This window comes from Ixodes scapularis, unplaced genomic scaffold (genome assembly GCF_016920785.2).
Source record: "Ixodes scapularis isolate PalLabHiFi unplaced genomic scaffold, ASM1692078v2 PGA_scaffold2__306_contigs__length_199485367, whole genome shotgun sequence".
Classification (NCBI taxonomy): Eukaryota; Metazoa; Arthropoda; class Arachnida; order Ixodida; family Ixodidae; genus Ixodes; species Ixodes scapularis.
This window is the reverse complement of record NW_024609857.1, coordinates 33,593,269-33,611,096: the sequence shown is the minus strand read 5'-3', so window position 1 is coordinate 33,611,096 and position 17,828 is coordinate 33,593,269. Positions and strand designations below refer to the sequence as shown.

The 17,828-nt window shown below is 45.3% G+C and overlaps 1 protein-coding gene across 1 annotated transcript in view; it reads left to right on the top strand.

Annotated features, from left to right (window-relative positions):
• LOC8053542 (DNA (cytosine-5)-methyltransferase 1) overlaps nt 1-17,828 on the top strand; it is a 78,765-nt gene that overhangs the window by 1,133 nt on the left and 59,804 nt on the right. Inside the window, exons 4-8 of the mRNA XM_040214003.3 lie at nt 1-105; nt 3,239-3,319; nt 3,585-3,689; nt 16,948-17,052; nt 17,125-17,229. Coding sequence (XP_040069937.1) covers nt 1-105; nt 3,239-3,319; nt 3,585-3,689; nt 16,948-17,052; nt 17,125-17,229 — 501 coding nt within the window. The remainder of the gene's footprint in view (nt 106-3,238; nt 3,320-3,584; nt 3,690-16,947; nt 17,053-17,124; nt 17,230-17,828) is intronic.

Here is a 17,828-nt window from a genome sequence, read left to right as displayed (position 1 = left end):
CATCTGGAAGACACCCGTGGTTCTGTTGGAGAGGCTCAACATGGCAACTTGTCGACAAGACACTGAACGCAACTTTCAGAAAGATGGGACTATAGACTCAATGTGGTGAGCAGAAACGACTCCTCCTCCTTTTAAAGGGGTGGTGCTATGACTTTCCTACTCTGTGCAAATACCGCTTAGAATGAATGAATCACAGACGTTTGTAACCTATGACTTTTCTCTCCACCAGTGTTGTGCCCGTTACCGAAAATAGGTAATGAAATAATGTTACTCGTTAGCTTTGAAAAAAATTAATGCGTTGCAGAGCTCGGCTACCATGTTACAAATGTAACAAAATACCGGTGTCGTTATTTTGTGTTTCACTGTTGGTATATGGCAGCTGTTAGTATGTGACTGTTATTATATGACTGTAGCGTCTCAACCACAAACCTCTCCACAAGATTGTCGAACCGTTCTTGAAAAACGGGAACTTGATGCATACGGTCAAACTTTATCTACTTCTGCAAGGGTGCGTCGGGACAGTGGGTTGTAGTCTTGGTTTTTCGTTTCTTTGAAAGCACCTCGAATTCTGACAGCTTGTGCGAATGGAGGGACTGGCAGAAAAGAAAAAAATTAGCACTGATGCGAAGCACCATTGTGAATTCTAGTTATCAGTGGTGTGGTACAATGAAACATTAACTAAATAAACTGCATCACAAATTATAATTTGTGATGCAGTTTATTTAGTTAATGTTTCAAAAAACTGTCTAAAACTTAAACAAATATCAAATATGTGTGTTTATATATAACTGCCATGATTGATTTACTCTCCTTCTGAAATATACAAGTAAAACTAAATTAAGCCGTCTTGAAGAGTTTTTGCTAGCTTACATTAATGAGCATTGTGAGATGTAGCTGAAAAGCTATGTGACTAGCAAAACAGTCTCGAAAGAAAGATGCATTCTTTTGGCTAACAAAACTTAACCATGACATTTTAATGGAAAAAAAAGTGACATTGAAAGATGACTCACCTTAATGTGCTTTTTCAAATTAGAGTTCGACATCCCGGGTGTGCTCAGCAAATTGAGTTTGGCATACAGAGTAGACATTTAAACAGCAAATTTTCTGACTTTGTTTCCCTCAGTTCAAACATAGTACTTAGCCCGGGCCATGGTAATGGAGTTTCGGTGACAGTTGCCATCTTGCACGAAAAGTGAGTGGGAGATGGCAGTAAAAGGTGCTTTTATAACAAGCATTTGTTGGTTAGAGGCAGGTGTTGCATGATAGAGAAAACTGTTCAGTACATGGACTGCTCACAAACAGCACACCTCATGGCCACGCCGGTTTTAGTCATGGTCCGGTTTAGGCTACACAAGCAACAAAAAGAGGACACTGGTCGCTTATTATAACCAATAATTATAACCAAAGATGATTATGGGTGATTATAAACAAAGTATAGCGCCGGCCAGACTTCGATTTTAATCACATGCTTTGCACCGACGCAAGCATGTCAAGCTTCACTGCTTTACATCAGTGTGCGTGCTACATGCCTCATCACCATCATACATGGGTAAATTACTTCCACAATGTAGTCTAAATACAATTACTTTGCCTGCTCATAAAGTAGTTCAAAGGCCGACGTACACTTTGCGCTTACCACATTTGCCCGCCTCCTCCTTTTACATGTCCTCTCCACTTTTTACTCTGCCCTAACTTGGCTCCCCTCGCAGCTTAGGAGAGGGAAGAGCTAAGATGATTATCTTCCCTGCAGAAGAGTGACTTTGTACGTTGGCCTTTAACTACAATTACTACTACGTGAAAAGTAATTTAAATAATGCATTTACTTTACAATTACTTATTTCTGAGAGCAACCCAACTTGGGCCATGTAACTTTAAACAAGTTGTTTAGAATACAACACTTTTGTTCATTCCTTGCCCCAATGTTTGATGAGGCATTGCTGTATAAATGTCACATATTGTACTTTCCTTTTATGAATTTTATTAAATGAATGATAAAACTTGACAGTTTAGAGTAATGAAGTCCTGCATTCTTATATTTTCAATAAAAAATAATAAATGAGATCATATACTAAAGTAAAATTCGGATTACAGACTCTTGTTAGCCAGGCAAATTAAAACGTGACAATTAGTCATAGCTGAATATTTTAACACTGTTAATGTAAAACCACAGTCCACTCGCACTGATATGACCACATTCGCCCACAAACGTTTCATGTTATTGTAAACTGGCGAGGAAAGAAAAATAATTCATAGACAATAAAAATTCCCAACCTTGGCTGAAAGCTAGAAGCTCACACTTTTTCCCCCAGTATTTTGGCATGTTTATGTTACTGTTTTCTGCTCGCACTGCAGACAGCGCCTCGCAGTGTAAGCAGCAAAACAACGAACGCAACCTTGTCTGTATGTGCGAGTGTCATTAAGCTCTAGGCTGCTTGTGCGAGCACTAAGGCTTTCAGAGAGGTTCAACTATACTTTGTCTTACTATAATGCATACACGGTCGTCGCCGCGGTCGTGGGGGGGGGGGATTTTACTGTTACTGGTGCTACAAAGTAATTCAACTATAATTCCTTTTAACCAAAAGTAATATATTACAATTACCGTACATGTAAAAGTAATTAAATTACAGTAATTCAATTATCGCAATTGAATTACTATTCAAGTCTGACCACCTTGCACCAGCGTGTTTGGAGAAGTGATTGACATGGAAGATATCTCGGTTAACTAAATGGACTCGGAAGTCTGTGGTGGGTGCTTGATATGTTCCCTGTTTCTTTTTCAAATGTTCCAAAAGCAGTGGGAGGGCACTTACTGCAACATGGGTGCATGCTCAGTATTTTACGCTATATGGACTTGAACTTTGTTAATATTGTTTGGGGTACCTCTTGCAGGTAAGCAGCAGTAATTATTAAATGAGACACACTTCAAAAATTGCATTAGTGTCCATTTAAAGTGAAAGCTTGCACTGCAGATCCTAGGGGTCCTGAGTTTGATATGCACCCTGCTCATTTCAGTCTGGATGAACATTTTGCCGGCTTGCAATCGTGTAGTTAGTACTGCGTGATGTCCAGTAAATACCCCAGGTTAAGGGACATACTGTACTGGTACTGGGGAGGCCTGACCTCCAGCTTGCGTCACTTTTCTAGCCAGGAATGTGGGGACAGAAAGGATAGAAGTGTGGAGCAAGACAGGCAGGTCTAGCTTTAACGTGTGGCCAACCGTGATCTCTTCACGTTGCAGTGTATCATCAAAAACTCCTGTGGTTGTACTGGAGAGGCTCGACCTTGCAGCTTGCGGCATTGAGCCGGAACTGAACGTTCGGTAAGATGCCTTTACTGAGTTGGACAGGTGTGCCATAGCAAGTTTTGTTTAGGGAAGGTGAAGTCGGAGAACTAATTCAAGGGGCTCCTGTATTGCGGCACGGAGAAGAGCCCCGTGGTTATGTTGGAAAGATGCAATGTGGCAACTTGCGGACGAAATGCTGAATTTAGCTTCCAAAAGGACGTCACTATCGACCCTGAGAGGTGTGCTGACATGGCTCCTAAGGAACTTGGTAGAGGGGGTTAAGATGCGTTTGTATTTCCAGCATGCAGAGGAAACCTGTTGTGATGCTGAATGGTCGGGATTTCACAGCGGATACGGACAAGGCGCAGGCAAACATTCTGAAAGACATGGCTCCTGACATTACGAGGTATGCAAAAAGCTTAGAAAGCAGAATTGTTAAGGGAATATATTTTTTTTATCAGATAATGACACGCAGAAGCTGACAATTGACGAGACAACTTTTTATTTTTTTTTTTTAGTTTGGCACTGAATCTGCAGATTCTGCAAAAGAAAGTTTTTAAGTAGTACAGACCAGTTTTGGAGATATCCGGTTATTCGAATTGGCAAATTATTTTAACTTGAAAACCTGGTATTATGATAACCAATTTCGGTACTTGGTTATTCATCCAGATATTAGAATTTCGTATGCATTAAAGTGTACTAGAATATAAATTGTGTTCGGCCGAAATAAATGTTTGCCCTAGCAGCCCGGGGGTTTCATCTCTGTCGCCTGCATATTTTGAAAATTAAGGCGGGTCTTCAGAGGTCATTCAGCCAGCCATCCATCGCACCCCTAGTGGCTAATTTGAGAACTCCATCCCTGGGAACAGCAGCGACATAAATTATTTGTTGGCGTTTCCGACGGAGTGCTCACCTGACGTAGCCAAACGCCACGTCAGCATTCAGCTGGGGTCTGTGTTCAACCAGCGATGCACCAATTGAACCCGAGTTCCAGCCGGACACTGACACAGTGCTGGTGTCAAATCTATGCCCTGGGCTCAATCGATGCCGATGACACTATTCCAGTCCAGTGGCCTCCTGTTCGGTAAACAGAGAGCTCTGTAGAAAACAAGCTGGATAATGCGTACCCTATAGCTTGCTCTCCTCGCCACATGTTTAGAACTCTATAAATTCATATTACTTTTCAATTATTAGAGGAACAGGATGCATTCTTTGGAATTCTAGAACTATGAAATTAAAATTAAATAAAAGCCTTAATTAAGGGTGAAACATTCATTCCTGGGGAAAACATTTATTTTTAAATAGTCGCAATAACTGAATGAAATGTTTGCAGTTCATAGTGCATGATCTCTTTTTTTTATAAAGCTGGAATTAGTTTTTATATATAACTTTTTTTTTTTTATTAACAATAATTTTACACCTGAGACTGGGGTGCAGGAAAATGAAGAAACTTTCAAGTCAAAGAAAAAGACAGCAGTCGAAGAATGTGTCGGTAGCTTTTCCGCACCAGTCTCGGGTGTTAAATTATGATTAATTATCACCAGGTCGCCTGCACACTCAGTGTTTTGTCTTTTTTATGTTCTAAATGCAACACACATAAGAAAAAAAAAATGTTTTTGCACACACGGGGGGGTATAGCATTACACTTAAAAGAGCCTACTAAAATAGGCTAATTTGCTGTTTTTAAGTCGAGTGCAATGAACAAAAAAATAATGTGTGCAAGACCTCTTTTATTTTAAAATAATTGAATACTGCGAAAACACAATTTTCAAATGGCTAAAAAAAGTTTCTTTAAGTTTTCATCTTAAGTTTTCATAAATATAAAAATATACATTTTAACCAAACCTTGATAGTTGAATTCTACATATCCTAAACCAAATGCATGCCCAATTTGACGGGGATAGGACAATATTAAGGAAAAAATATGTATGCAAACTGAAGATGCCCCAAAACTACAAAAAGAGAAAAGACGTGTTTGAATTTAGCTTGGGTATGTAGCAACACTCTTTTGCAGCATGAGAAATAAATTTTGCTGTTAATCTTTTATGAGAAATTGAAGTTACTGAAAAATGCGATGGAAAGAAGACACCTAGGACTAGTTCTCAAAGTAAATGTGATAGGGTGACATCACAACATGAAGGATCATGTTCACGAAAACAGCTCATATATTTGCCTTTCTGGGTTGCCGGGAATTCTTCAAATGCGTATTTGACTATTTCCACTATGATATCCGGTCCTTATTATTTTTATACATAAAATATGAAGATTCAAGTAGGAGAAAACACCTAAAACCCAAAATCAAAATTTTTTTGCAAGTCATTGCCATTTATTTACTTACATCTCCCTTTACAAGTTATTTGTAAATTATTATTATTACACATGGGTAATAATGCATATTCGCGGATTATCCGCGGATATCCGCAGTAAATGGGCGGATGCGGATAAAAGTTAGACAAAGTTTGGTGGATTGTGGATCGGATGTGGATGACAAAAGCTGCGGATGCGGATATCCGTGGATCCGGATCTAAAGTTTTGCCCGTTGGCATTCAGTTTGTTGACTGACGTTTCATCTACAGATTGTTTCGTCGACATGCGACGTTTGATTGAAAAGCTTCTTGTGTTCGTTTCATTGAAAAACCCGAGACCTTTCGTCTGATACAACCCTGCTATTTTCGTAACAAACTTTTTACGTCTTGCCTGGATTACAGGGGGGAGGGGGGCATGGTTTGGTTAAGCTCGCCTTAGTGAATCGCGCGCTAGCTTTTAGCGGCTTGGTGAAGAAATGCGTTTTCAACAAAACGTCGCAGGGGCATGTCCCCTCAAAATGTACAGGTTCGACGAACCGTGTGTCCATGAAATGTATGTCTATGAAAAGTTGTCCACGAAACATATTTCCACAAAACGCGTTTTGAAGAAACGATGGGGATCCTAAGAAAGATCTGATTCTCACTGAAGATCGCTTCAGTTAGTGCATTTCCTCTCATCAAAACTGCCATCTATAGAAACAGTAAATATTGCAGGGCATCAATCGTCCCAATGAAGCTAGTACATTGGCAGGGAAAGAGCGGAAACCTTCTCTGGGCAAAGAATACCTCATATGTACAAGTCAGAAGAAAGTAGAAGAAACGTCCCCCTCTCCGCAAAGAGTAGTATGGTCATGATTTCAAAACCAAAAGGAGTGCCTCGACAGCGAGCGCGACCCTGTGGCGCCACGGTTTGTGAAGTTTCAATATCAACAGCACACACACCTTTTACTATGCTTAGAGACCTAGACAAAAAGTCTGGTTCTGTATTTACCCCCACAATGAACGCACCCCCCAAGTTGGCTCTCGAAATTTGGACTTTTTTTTTCACTCGCGTATTAAACGCACCCCCAACTCGGACGTCAGAATTTTGACCCCCTCCCCCACGCTACCCTGGTGCAGCGAGGTCGCGGATGCATGGGCAGCGTGGGCGAACAAATGCCTTGCAAAAGGCGTTAAATAATAAAAAAAAGATCCAACCGAAGCAAGAAAAATAAAACATGGAGAGGACCCTTTTTTTTTTTTTTGCACAGCGCAGTCTGGACCTCGGGTTGCCCGCCGTGCGGAAGGAGATAAGAAAGATAAGCGGAGAAGCCCTCGCCTAAGCAATGCCTAAGAAAACGAAACAGCTTGCGAAAGGCAGGTGGAAAAAAAAAAACTGGGAACTAAGAGAAAAAACAAAGAGAAGCTTTTTTTTTCTTTTTTGCACAGCGCAGTTTGGTTAGGGGGTCGCGCGCCGCGCGCAAGGAGATAGGAAGGAGTAGCGGAGAAGCCCTCCCTAAGCAACGCCTAAGCAAACGAAACAGCTTGCGAAAGGCGGCAAAAAACAAAAACACGGAACTAAGAGGAAAAAAAAAAGAGCTTTTCTTTGCACAGAGCAGTCTGGTTACCGGGTCGCGGGCCGTGCGCAACGAGGGAAAAGCCCTCGCCTAAGCAAATGAAACAACTTGTAAAAGGCAACAAAAAAAAAAAAAAAAAAAAAAAAAAAAACCCGCGGAATTAAGAGAAAAAACAAAGAGGAGCTTCTTTTTCCTTTTTTTTTTTTTGCGCAGCCCAGTTTGGTTACGGGGTCGCGCACTCTGCCAGGAGATAAGAAAGCGAAGGGGAGGAGCCCTCGCCTAAGCAAATAGCACATAATGAAGGCATCCTGTCCTGGCCTCCTCCTCGCACTTTGGAAAGAGAAGCCAGAAGCCCTCGAAATGAATACACTTTTTTATCTTGGTGCAGAGAGGTCGCGAATGCATGGGCATGATCAAACAAAACAACTTGGGAAAGGCAAAAAAAAAAAAAAAATCATGAAGGGGAGTAATTATAATGCAATTAAATGCAAAGGTGCAAGCGAGCTTGTTCCCCTTCTCCAGGGATTACTTTCGTCATGAAGGGGAGCATTTTTTTTTTGCGCATCGCAGTTTGGTTTGGTTTTGGAGTCGCTCATCGCAGGCAAAGTGATAAGAAGTTAAGTCGATTTTTCGGAATGAAAGGTCCGTTCATTATGCGAGTAAATATGGACACAAAAATTTTACTTTGCGTATAAACGCCCATCCCAACTTTGCATTGATTTTTAAAAAAAAAAAGTGTGTTCATTCTCCGAGTAAATACGGTAGTTCATGTTCGTCCAACTACGACGCCAGGGCATCGTAGCTGGACGATTATGAACCTCTTACTTTTTAACTGTTTAATGGAACTAAAATTTCATAATTTAGTATGCCCTATTTAACTTTTGTGTTTCGAAAGTACACGTCGGCATAAAATAGATATTACAGAGCAAAAAAAAAAAAAAAAAAAAATATTGTGACGAAGAGAAGCGGCACGAGTCTTCGGGGACGCGCCGTCCTGGGAGAAGAGGAAGAGGAAGGGCAGACGGAGCGAGCGGCAATATATACCGGAAGGTCATCTTGAGTTCTCAATACCCGTGTAAATGTTGTGTGTTCATCACAATACCCGTGTAAATAATAAACCCCCATCACTGAATCCGACTTCTGCTAAAATTGGTGGAGGTGCGAACTTCCCCAACTCGGACCTCACTCGCAAGTATAATTCCCAACCCTGGGGGGCTATGTTGTGCTTTTTGCACTCCCAGGAGACTTCGAAGAGGGAAGTGACGTCAACAACGCAGCAAATGCAGATTGGATGTTGATTTTGTTTTCTCTGTCAACATCCAATCTGCGTTTGCTGTATCGTTGACGTCACTTCCCTCTTCCAAGTCTCCTGGGAGTGCAAAAAGCGCAACATAGCCCTCCTGGAACTCCGCAACCGGCGGCTACCATCAGCAACGACAGGCGAAGGAACCTCGGATGCTTCAAGATCGGCTACCTCCAACCAAGGACCCACAACTATTCTGTTTGCCGAAGCCCTTCGCCAACGTGACCCGAAGCTCTTCAGCGGGATCGGCGACGATGACATTGATGACTGGTTGGAGTCCGTGGAAAGAGTAAGCCTTCATAACAAATGGGATGATGTGCTGAAACTCAATAACATTATTTTTTATTTGACTGACGTCGCTAAATTATGGTACACCAATCACGAGTCAGAGCTGGCGACTTGGACTCTGTTCAAATAAAAAATTCAGGAAGTATTTGGGAAGCCAGCCCAGCGAAAGCTGATAGCAAAAAGAACCCTGGCATCACGGGTTCAACAAAATGATGAAAGCTTCGTCAGCTACATTGAAGATGTGCTAAAATTGTGCAAGCGCATTGACACACAGATGCCGGAAGACGAAAAACTGGAAAACATCATGAAGGGAATTGCTGAAGATGCATTTCAAATTCTTGTCGTCAGAGCCCCCGCGACCGTCATCGAAGCCATCGATATTTGCCAAAACTTTTCTGAGCTGCGCACCCAGCGTTTGCCACTCAGCCGCAAGCCACAGCCTCTCATGGAGCTATCTAGCTTGAATAACGCTGCAGGCAGTCCTCCCGATAAATGGGGTGACCTTCGATATCTCATTCAGGAAATCGTCCGCGATGAAGTGGCTCGCCAACTGGGAAAGCCTGCCACTTCCCCAGAGCTTTACGTCTCACCTTCCATCAGAGCGCTTATTCAAGAGCAAGTCACAGCCGCTATCCCTTGCCCTGTGATACCACCCACCATGCCAATGCCGCTCGCGCCTACGTACGCCGAAATGGTAGCGCGTCCGCCCCCCATGCCTGTCGTCCAACCCCAGCAGCCATTTCCTCCCCCTCGCTGGCAAGGACGTAGAGCCGACATATGGAGGACCCCGGAGAATCGACCAATTTGCTTTTCATGTGGTCTGGTTGGACATGTCGCTCGGTTTTGTCGACGTCGGTACCCTGAAAGTTATGGTCACCCACCACAAGCTCACTATCGACCAGGCTTCGCTGGTAGTCGTCGAAGTGATGCTTTCCAAGATTACTCTGACTACCAACGGCAGCAACGACCAAGCAGATCTCCGTCTCCCAGACGACGCTCGCTGTCTCCTCTCCGCCCACGTACGACATCTCCCGCTCCAGAGGGAAACTGTTAGGAGCAGTTCCAGAGGCGAGAACTGCGAATCCTTCTACATCCTTAAGTCCTCGCCCTATTGCACAAAATATGATTGATATTGTAATTAATGGTTTGCATGTTCAAGCTTTAGTTGACACCGGCGCTGCAGTATCAGTCATTCGGGCTGACCTTGTAGGAAATCGCGTACCGCCGCCGATTCGCCATTTCCCATGTGGTCCGTCAACAAACCGAGTCCAGCCTGGTTCTTTCACGGGAGCGGGATTCCGCTCCCCGTTTATTCGTACAATAAAACACAACTCTACAAAACACTTAATCTAAACTACAAATACACACAACATTACACAAATATTTACAAACGCACGTTAAGCCCAACGCTAAACACAAAGAAGGCCCTTAGGCCTCGCGTCCCGCGATATCCTAGATCCGGTCGCCACCCACTTGCCTGCCAGTGCCTGTGTCTCGGTCGCGTCCGGAGTTCTTAGAGGCCTCTCGCCCCCTGCCCCACCGAGCATATCTCTCGATGGGCGAGGAGGTTTCTCCTCGCCTGCCACGGGGGCGCCTGCAGCGCCCTCCAGTGGCTAGGAGAGAAAGCGGCGCGTCGGGAGCCGAATTCGAGATCCCGATTGACCCCGCGGCAACACGACCATGTGATCGTGTCGCGGCCAAGATTGGCCGAATGGTTTGATGGGCGCCCTCGTGAATTCACGGTGCGCCATAACCTTTGTAATCGATTGAGGAAAGTCACGACCCCTTTTGTTGGACGTCCATTTAGAGCTGTTGGTGAGCAAAGCATTGTCCCTACCGGGGTCTGCACAGCATGCATTGTGATTCAAGATATATGTTACTGCGTCGAATTTGTGGTGCTTCCTTCCTGCTCTCACGACGTGATTCTTGGCTGGGACTTTTTGGAAGCAACGAATGCCCTTATTGACTGTAATTGTGCAGAGGTGGACTTTGCTGAAATTCGGCTTCCTGAAGAAAATGACGCTGTCGACACGATCAAATTATTTCTAACTGATGACCATACCTCGGCAAACCTCACTCATGAGGGCCCTCACTCACCCTCACTCACCCTCATCTTCACAGGTGAGGTGAGGGTGAGTGAGTTTCTGAACCAGGAAAATTCATGAGTGTGAGGGTGAGTGAGGGCCGTGAGGGCCGTGAGGGCTGTGAGGGCGGTGAGGGCGGTGAGGGCGGTGAGGGCTGTGAGGGCTGTGAGGGCCGTGAGGACCGTGAGGGCCGTGAAAGCCGTGAGGGCCGTGAGGGGCGTGAGGGCCGAGAGGGTGGTGAGAGCCGTGAGGGCCGTGAGGGCCATGTAACTCGGAGCAATTCGAATGCGTTTGAAGCGGCTGCATCCAATCAGGGACGCAAAATTTTCACGTGATACCTCGTGCCGGTGATGATGACACCGAAAGACTTGGTTCTGGTTTGAAATCGATCGTTTTTTTGGAAATAAACTGTTTCAGAAAGGTGCATTAGTATTCTTAACGAGATTTAAATGCATAAAAACACGTTTATAACGCGTAATTGTGTCTAAATAGTGCAAGAAAAATAAAATTTTATGATGACGATGGCAAATTGCAGCAATTCGTTGCTGCGTGTGATCGCGGGCGGCCCGTGTTGCTGGTGTTGCGACGTAAAGTTTCTGGGCGAAATTGCCCCATCTGAAGCTGGCCTGAATGGCGTGAGGGCCATCAGTGCGTGAGGGGCGTGAGGGGTGTGAGGCGCGTAAGGGCGGTGAGTGGCGTGAGGGCGGTGAGTGGCGTGAGGGCCGTGAGGGCCGTGAGGGCGGTGAGGGCGGTGAGGGCGGTGAGTGGCGTGAGGGCCGTGAGGGCCGTGAGGGCCGTGAGGGCCGTGAGGGCCGTGAGGGCCGTGAGGGCGGTGAGTGCGTGAGGGCCGTGAGGTTCAGTGAGGGTGAGTGAAGGGCTGAAGGTGAGTGTGACTGTGAGGGTGAGGGTGAGTGAGGGGCTGAAGGTGAGTGTAGCTGTGAGGGTGAGGGTGAGTGAGGGGCTTAGGTGAGTGTGGCTGTGAGGGTGAGTGAGGGCGACCTAAAATGCCGACCTCTGCTGATGACACAAGAATTCCTGCGTTTGCCTCTGTGTTTCTGCTGGCTGAGTCATCTAAACTCGAAGTGCTATTCCTAATGGCATCTCCATCTGCAGTTTTGTTTCGCAAGACAGGTATCCTTGTTCCTTTTTCCTTGCTCAACCTTGACAGTGGCCACGGATTTATTATGGCTCTCAATATGTCTTCTCTCCCAATAATGCTCCCTGCCGGTGAAGCTGTAGCCTACGCCGAACCATCTCAAGCCATTGAGGTTTTCGCATTTGATACTCCCTCTCCTGCATATTGTTGTACATTAGTTCCGCAGCGACATGACGAAGACGAGTTCTTGTTATCCACTGTAGATGGCCACCTCGATTCGTCTCAAAAAGACTCAATTCTGTCTGTTCTGCGTAGATTTAACACCATATTTGATCGCCCACAGTCTACTTTGGGCCGTTCCACGTCTGTAGTCCACCACATTGATACAGGCAACGAGAAACCCTTACGTCAATGTCCATACCGTGTCCTAGCGTCTGAACGAAGCATAATAGATGATGAAGTGAACGACATGCTAGACAAAGGTGTCATCACACCATCTATAAGTCCGTGGGCTTCCCCAGTGGTCCTCGTCAAGAAGAGAGATGGTAGCATAAGGTTCTGCGTTGACTACCGGCGGCTGAACAAGATCACGCGCAAAGACGTATATCCAATGCCCAGAATCGATGATGCCTTTGACAGCTTGCAGGGAGCCGACTATTTTTCTTCTCTAGACCTCCGTTCAGGCTACTGGCAAATCCCCATGGCCTCCAACGATCGAGACAAAACAGCCTTCATTACATCGGAAGGACTGCACGAGTTCAACGTTATGCCTTTCGGCCTATGCAACGCACCTGCGACGTTTGAACGTATGATGGATGCCGTGTTGCGGGGCCTGAAATGGAAAATATGTCTGTGTAATTTAGATGACGTAGTTATATTTTCGAAGACATTTGAGGAGCACCTCCATCGATTAACAACTGTATTGTCCTGTCTCAGCCACGCCGGCCTCCAGCTAAATATCAAGAAGTGTCGATTTGCGGCGAGGCAAATAAAAGTTCTGGGTCACCTCGTGTCCAAAGACGGCATTCAGCCAGATCCTGAGAAAATTGAGGCCGTTTCCAACATGCCAAAGCCAACCACGGAGAAAGAACTGCGAAGTTTTCTTGGACTCTGCTCCTATTTTCGACGCTTTGTGCGTGGCTTCGCATCCATAGCAGCACCCCTGCATGACCTTTTGAAGAAATCGTCCCACCTGCCTTCTTGGACATCTGAGTGTGAAGCTGCCTTCAATCAGCTCAAGGAAATTCTAACATCCGCCCCAATACTCCGACACTTCGACCCCACTGCTCTAACAGAACTCCGAACTGATGCCAGCGGCTTTGGAGTTGGAGCAGTTCTCGCTCAGACAAAAGCAGGTTTTGATAAGTATGTTGTCGCCTATGCAAGTAGGGCTCTCTCAAAACCCCCAAAAAATTACACCGTAACCGAAAAAGAATGCTTGGCAGTCGTGGGCAGTCACGAAGTTTCGCCCATACCTTTATAGTCGACGTTTCAATGTTGTGACCGATCATCATGCCCTTTGCTGGCTGTCGTCTTTAAAATATCTCACTGGACGTCTTGGTCGATGGATGCTGCACCTACAAGAATACGACTTCGCGGTTCTGTATAAATCTGGCCACAAACATGGCGACGCCGACGGTCTCTCGAGATGTCTCCTGCGCTCTGACGCACCCGATCCATCTGACACCGACGAAGACCCTCTCACCTTGTCGGCACTAAATATTGTCGACATGCAACTCGAACGAGCAAAAGATCCGTGGCTATCGAAAGTTCTGACAGTTGTGAGAGACCCTGACTTGTCCCAAAACCGGTCGCTACGAAGGCAGTCCCAACATTTCCACATTCGGAATGGGCTCCTTTACCTGCGCAACTATTCACCTGAAGGTCTCCATTGGCTTCTTGTTATCCCCCGTCACTTACGACGTGAGGTTTTAGAACATCTTCACAACGATCCAACATGTGCTCATGGAGGACTTCTCAAGACCTACACTAGGGCTCGTCTGCGGTACTACTGGCCAGGGCTTTATGGCAGCGTTCAAAAGTTTGTAAGATCATGTCCCGAATGCTAACGTCGCAAGTCGCCTTCCCATTCATCTCAAGGTCTGCTCCAGCCCATACCGTGCCCAGAACGACCATTCCAGCGCGTCGGGATAGATCTTTTTGGTCCCCTTCCGAATTCCTCCTCTGGAAACCGATGGACCATCGTCGCCATTGATCACCTCACCCGTTATGTCGAAACCGCTGCTTACCTTCGGCGACAGCAGAAAATGTCGCCAATTTTTTCTTAAACCAGATTGTTCTCCGTCATGGAGCTCCTTAGCTCCCAAAGAGCTCCTTAGCGACCGCGGAACTGTGTTCTTTTAAAAAATTCTAGAAGAGGTTTTACGTGCTTGCAGCGTTATTCATCGAACAACGTCACCATATCATCCGCAGACCAACGGCATGACTGAACGTTTCAACCGAACACTCGCTGATATGCTTGCCATGTATATATCCCCTGATCACCGAAATTGGGACAAGGTTCTTCCATTCATAACCTTTGCCTATAATACCGCCGTTCAAAACACCACCCAATTTTCCCCTTTTTTTTCTTCTTTATGGGAGGGAGGTCTCTTCAATACTCGACAGCCTGTTGCCCTATTCGCCGGAGGAGTCTGAATGCACACCACTCACCAAAATCCGAGAACATGCTGAGCAATGCCGACAGATAGCAAGGACACACACTGCCGACCTTCAAGGACAACAAAAACGCCGCCACGATGCCGGGTCCAACCCTCTTCCATTCAAACCGGGTGATCTTGTCCTGTTGTGGACACCGCAGCGCCATCCCGGTCTCTGTGAGAAATTGCTTTCAAACTACCACGGCCCCTACCGTGTGCTTTGCCAGACTTCAGAAGTCAACTATGAAATCGAGCCCCTTTCACCACCTACTGATCGCCGCCGATGTGGTCGTGAAATAGCTTATGTGAACCGCCTTAAACTCTACAGTCCGCCAATCTCTCGGCCCTAACATCACCCTCGCCGGGATGGCTACCTCTGCGAAGGGGATATATTGTGACGAAGAGAAGCGGCACGAGTCTTCGGGGACGCGCCGTCCTGGGAGAAGAGGAAGAGGAAGGGCAGAGTGAGCGAGCGGCAATATATACCGGAAGGTCATCTTGAGTTCTATCTCCAATACCCGTGTAAATAATAAACCCCCATCACTGAATCCGACCTCTGTTACAATATATATATATATATATATATACATATAATATATGTATATAATTTTTTTTTGTGTGCGGTTTTTTGGGCAGAGTGTTGCGGACTTCTAGGTCGATCACATAGCTGACATCAATTTTCCTTCAATGCGGAGTGTCTCGAAAAGGCTGATCGCTTTTAATATAAATACGATGAAACTGATAATGACAAAATGGCATCCCCTTTGAATGATGTCCTGAAGATTTCTTTGTACAAAAATAACCAAACAGCTTAAAACGTGCTATATTTTTTTCATTCGTGCTTGAGGTTACGATATACAATAAATGCCTGGATTGTGAGTCGGATGCGGTACCACATTTTGCGGATGCGGTTCTGACACGGATGCAAAGTATGCGGATGCGGATCGGATACGCATACAATAATGTAAAAAGTTTGTGGATGCGGTTCGGATGCGGATACAAAGTCTGCGATGCGGATCGGATGCGGATAATCAAACCGTTATCCACGCAGGGCTCTACACATGGGGTAAAACCGAGTAACCAAATAACCGGTTTGCCAAACCGGTTACTCATATTTGGAAATCCAAACAACCGGATGACTGGCTTCTGAAGCCGGATTCACTTCCCTTCAATTTAGCGGTATATCCGGTTTGGATATTTATATGTTTAGTTTGAAAAGCTTTATAAAAAAATTAGGCTAGCCATTGTTTTTATTACAGGTGGTGCAATCATATTTACGGCCCAAGGCTCGAAGATGACACCGACTTTCATATATATTATAGGTTGAGAAATTGGGCAAGCATAAGGCTTTTGCATGTTTTCATTGTCAAATTTTTCTTTTTTATTTACAGAAAAACTTTTTCTTTTTTATTTACAGAACATTTACCCATATGGAATTGAACTTAGTCAATATTGTTTGGGATACCTTTGCCAAGTGTTGCAATTATCAAATGAAACCTCAAAGATAGCATTAGTGTCCATTCAAAGCAAAAGCTTGCACTGCAAAATTCAGGTATCCTGGGTTTGTTGTGTACACTCACTCCTTTCTATCTGGATGAGCATCGTACTGACGTGTGGTTGTGTAATGACTACCGTGTAAGGTACATTAAAGACCCCAGGTTAGTCATCGTACTACACTGCCTAAATTTCTTGTGCCCAGTGGAGGCATCAGGTGCCCTTGAAGCAGGTTGACATACCGCTTTCGAACCATCCAAACAAAACACTTACTTTTTTTAAGGTAAGATACTACAGAAAAAAGTTACTTTCAAATCATCAAGTGGAGTTTGGAGTACCCTTGTGGTTATGAAGTACCTGTAAATGATAACCGTATTTTCGGGACTATAGTCCGCAGACTATACACATTTAAAAGTTGAAACTTCATGCAATGCGGATAATCTACAGCTGTGGACTACGGTTTGTAAAATATGGCGGCAAGAAAGTAATTGCTGGGCTCTGTTTAGTTCCCCTGGCAGGATCACCGTAGCATCATTTGAAAACTCAAGATTAGTTTCTCACACTGTGCCCATCTCAAGCGATGTTCGGTCGGTCTCAGCAGTCGTTTGCATTTGTTAGAAAGCGCATAATAAATTATGGCTAATTTTTATGTCAATAGGACAGCTTCTGACAATTTGGTTTCCATGAGATGTCACGCAACTTGGTTTCTAACTCGGGACGCAAACATAGTAAATTTGTTAAAAAAAAGTGAGGAATTCAAAACTCGAAAAAAATTGCTGCGCGAATTTCCTGCCGAGTTATTTGGAGCAAGAACACAAGTAGAAGAAAATAATGTGTTGGGTTGCTGTTGCATTTGAGAAAGGACTCCCCTTTACAGCTTAATGAGATCGCCCAGAGTGGTGCTGAAGAGGTTAGACTCGACAGCGTACGCTGCCGAGGCTAAACAGACCTCCCAACAAGGCGGGACACTCGACGATGAAAGGTATGGCTGAAACTGTAAAAGAAAATAGTATGTTGGGTTGCTGTGCATTTGAAAAACAACACTTCGTTGCAGCTTCCTGAGAACGCCCAGGCTGGCGCTGAAGAGGTTCGACTCGGCAGCGTACGGTGCTGAGACTAAGCAGACCTCCCGACAAGGTGGGGCACCTGATGTTGAAAGGTATGGCTTAAACTAGAATTGGGGAATGGCACTCTGGCCATTCCCCAATTTTCTCGTGAGTGCCGTCCTTTCGGTGCTTAGGTGCAGAGTGGGCGCAGTTGGCATTTGTTGTGACTCGAAAATGTGGTGCCAGAAAGCTCGGAAGACATTGTTTTGCTCTGTTGCAGTCTATTTTAACGAGCCTGGAGGACAAAAAAATGTTTTTTGCTATATCAGATAAAGCTTCGGGTAACCGGCAACAATGACTAAAATGGTGACTCCCTCGCCGGGTGGAGGAGGCAGCGGGTGATGTTTTTAGTTTTGAATGTCTCATGGAGCGAGCTGACGTCATCAGTTTGAAATGCGAAAATGGTACCTAGTTTCCTTCGGTTCCATTGGCTGGCGCGCGTTGACGGGGCTCCCATTGTCCACTGCGCTCGTCAGTTTCCACGACCGCTCACCCCATGGCGCTGCGTGTCCATCAGCTCACCGTTAACACGGAGCGTCCAAGGTCACCAGGGGAGCACGCGCGCTGGTGACGAAAAGTACTGTGGGTGTCCTATTGCCTATGCTTGATCGGACCGTGCTCCGCTCGCTCACCGAGAAACCAGACGACGACT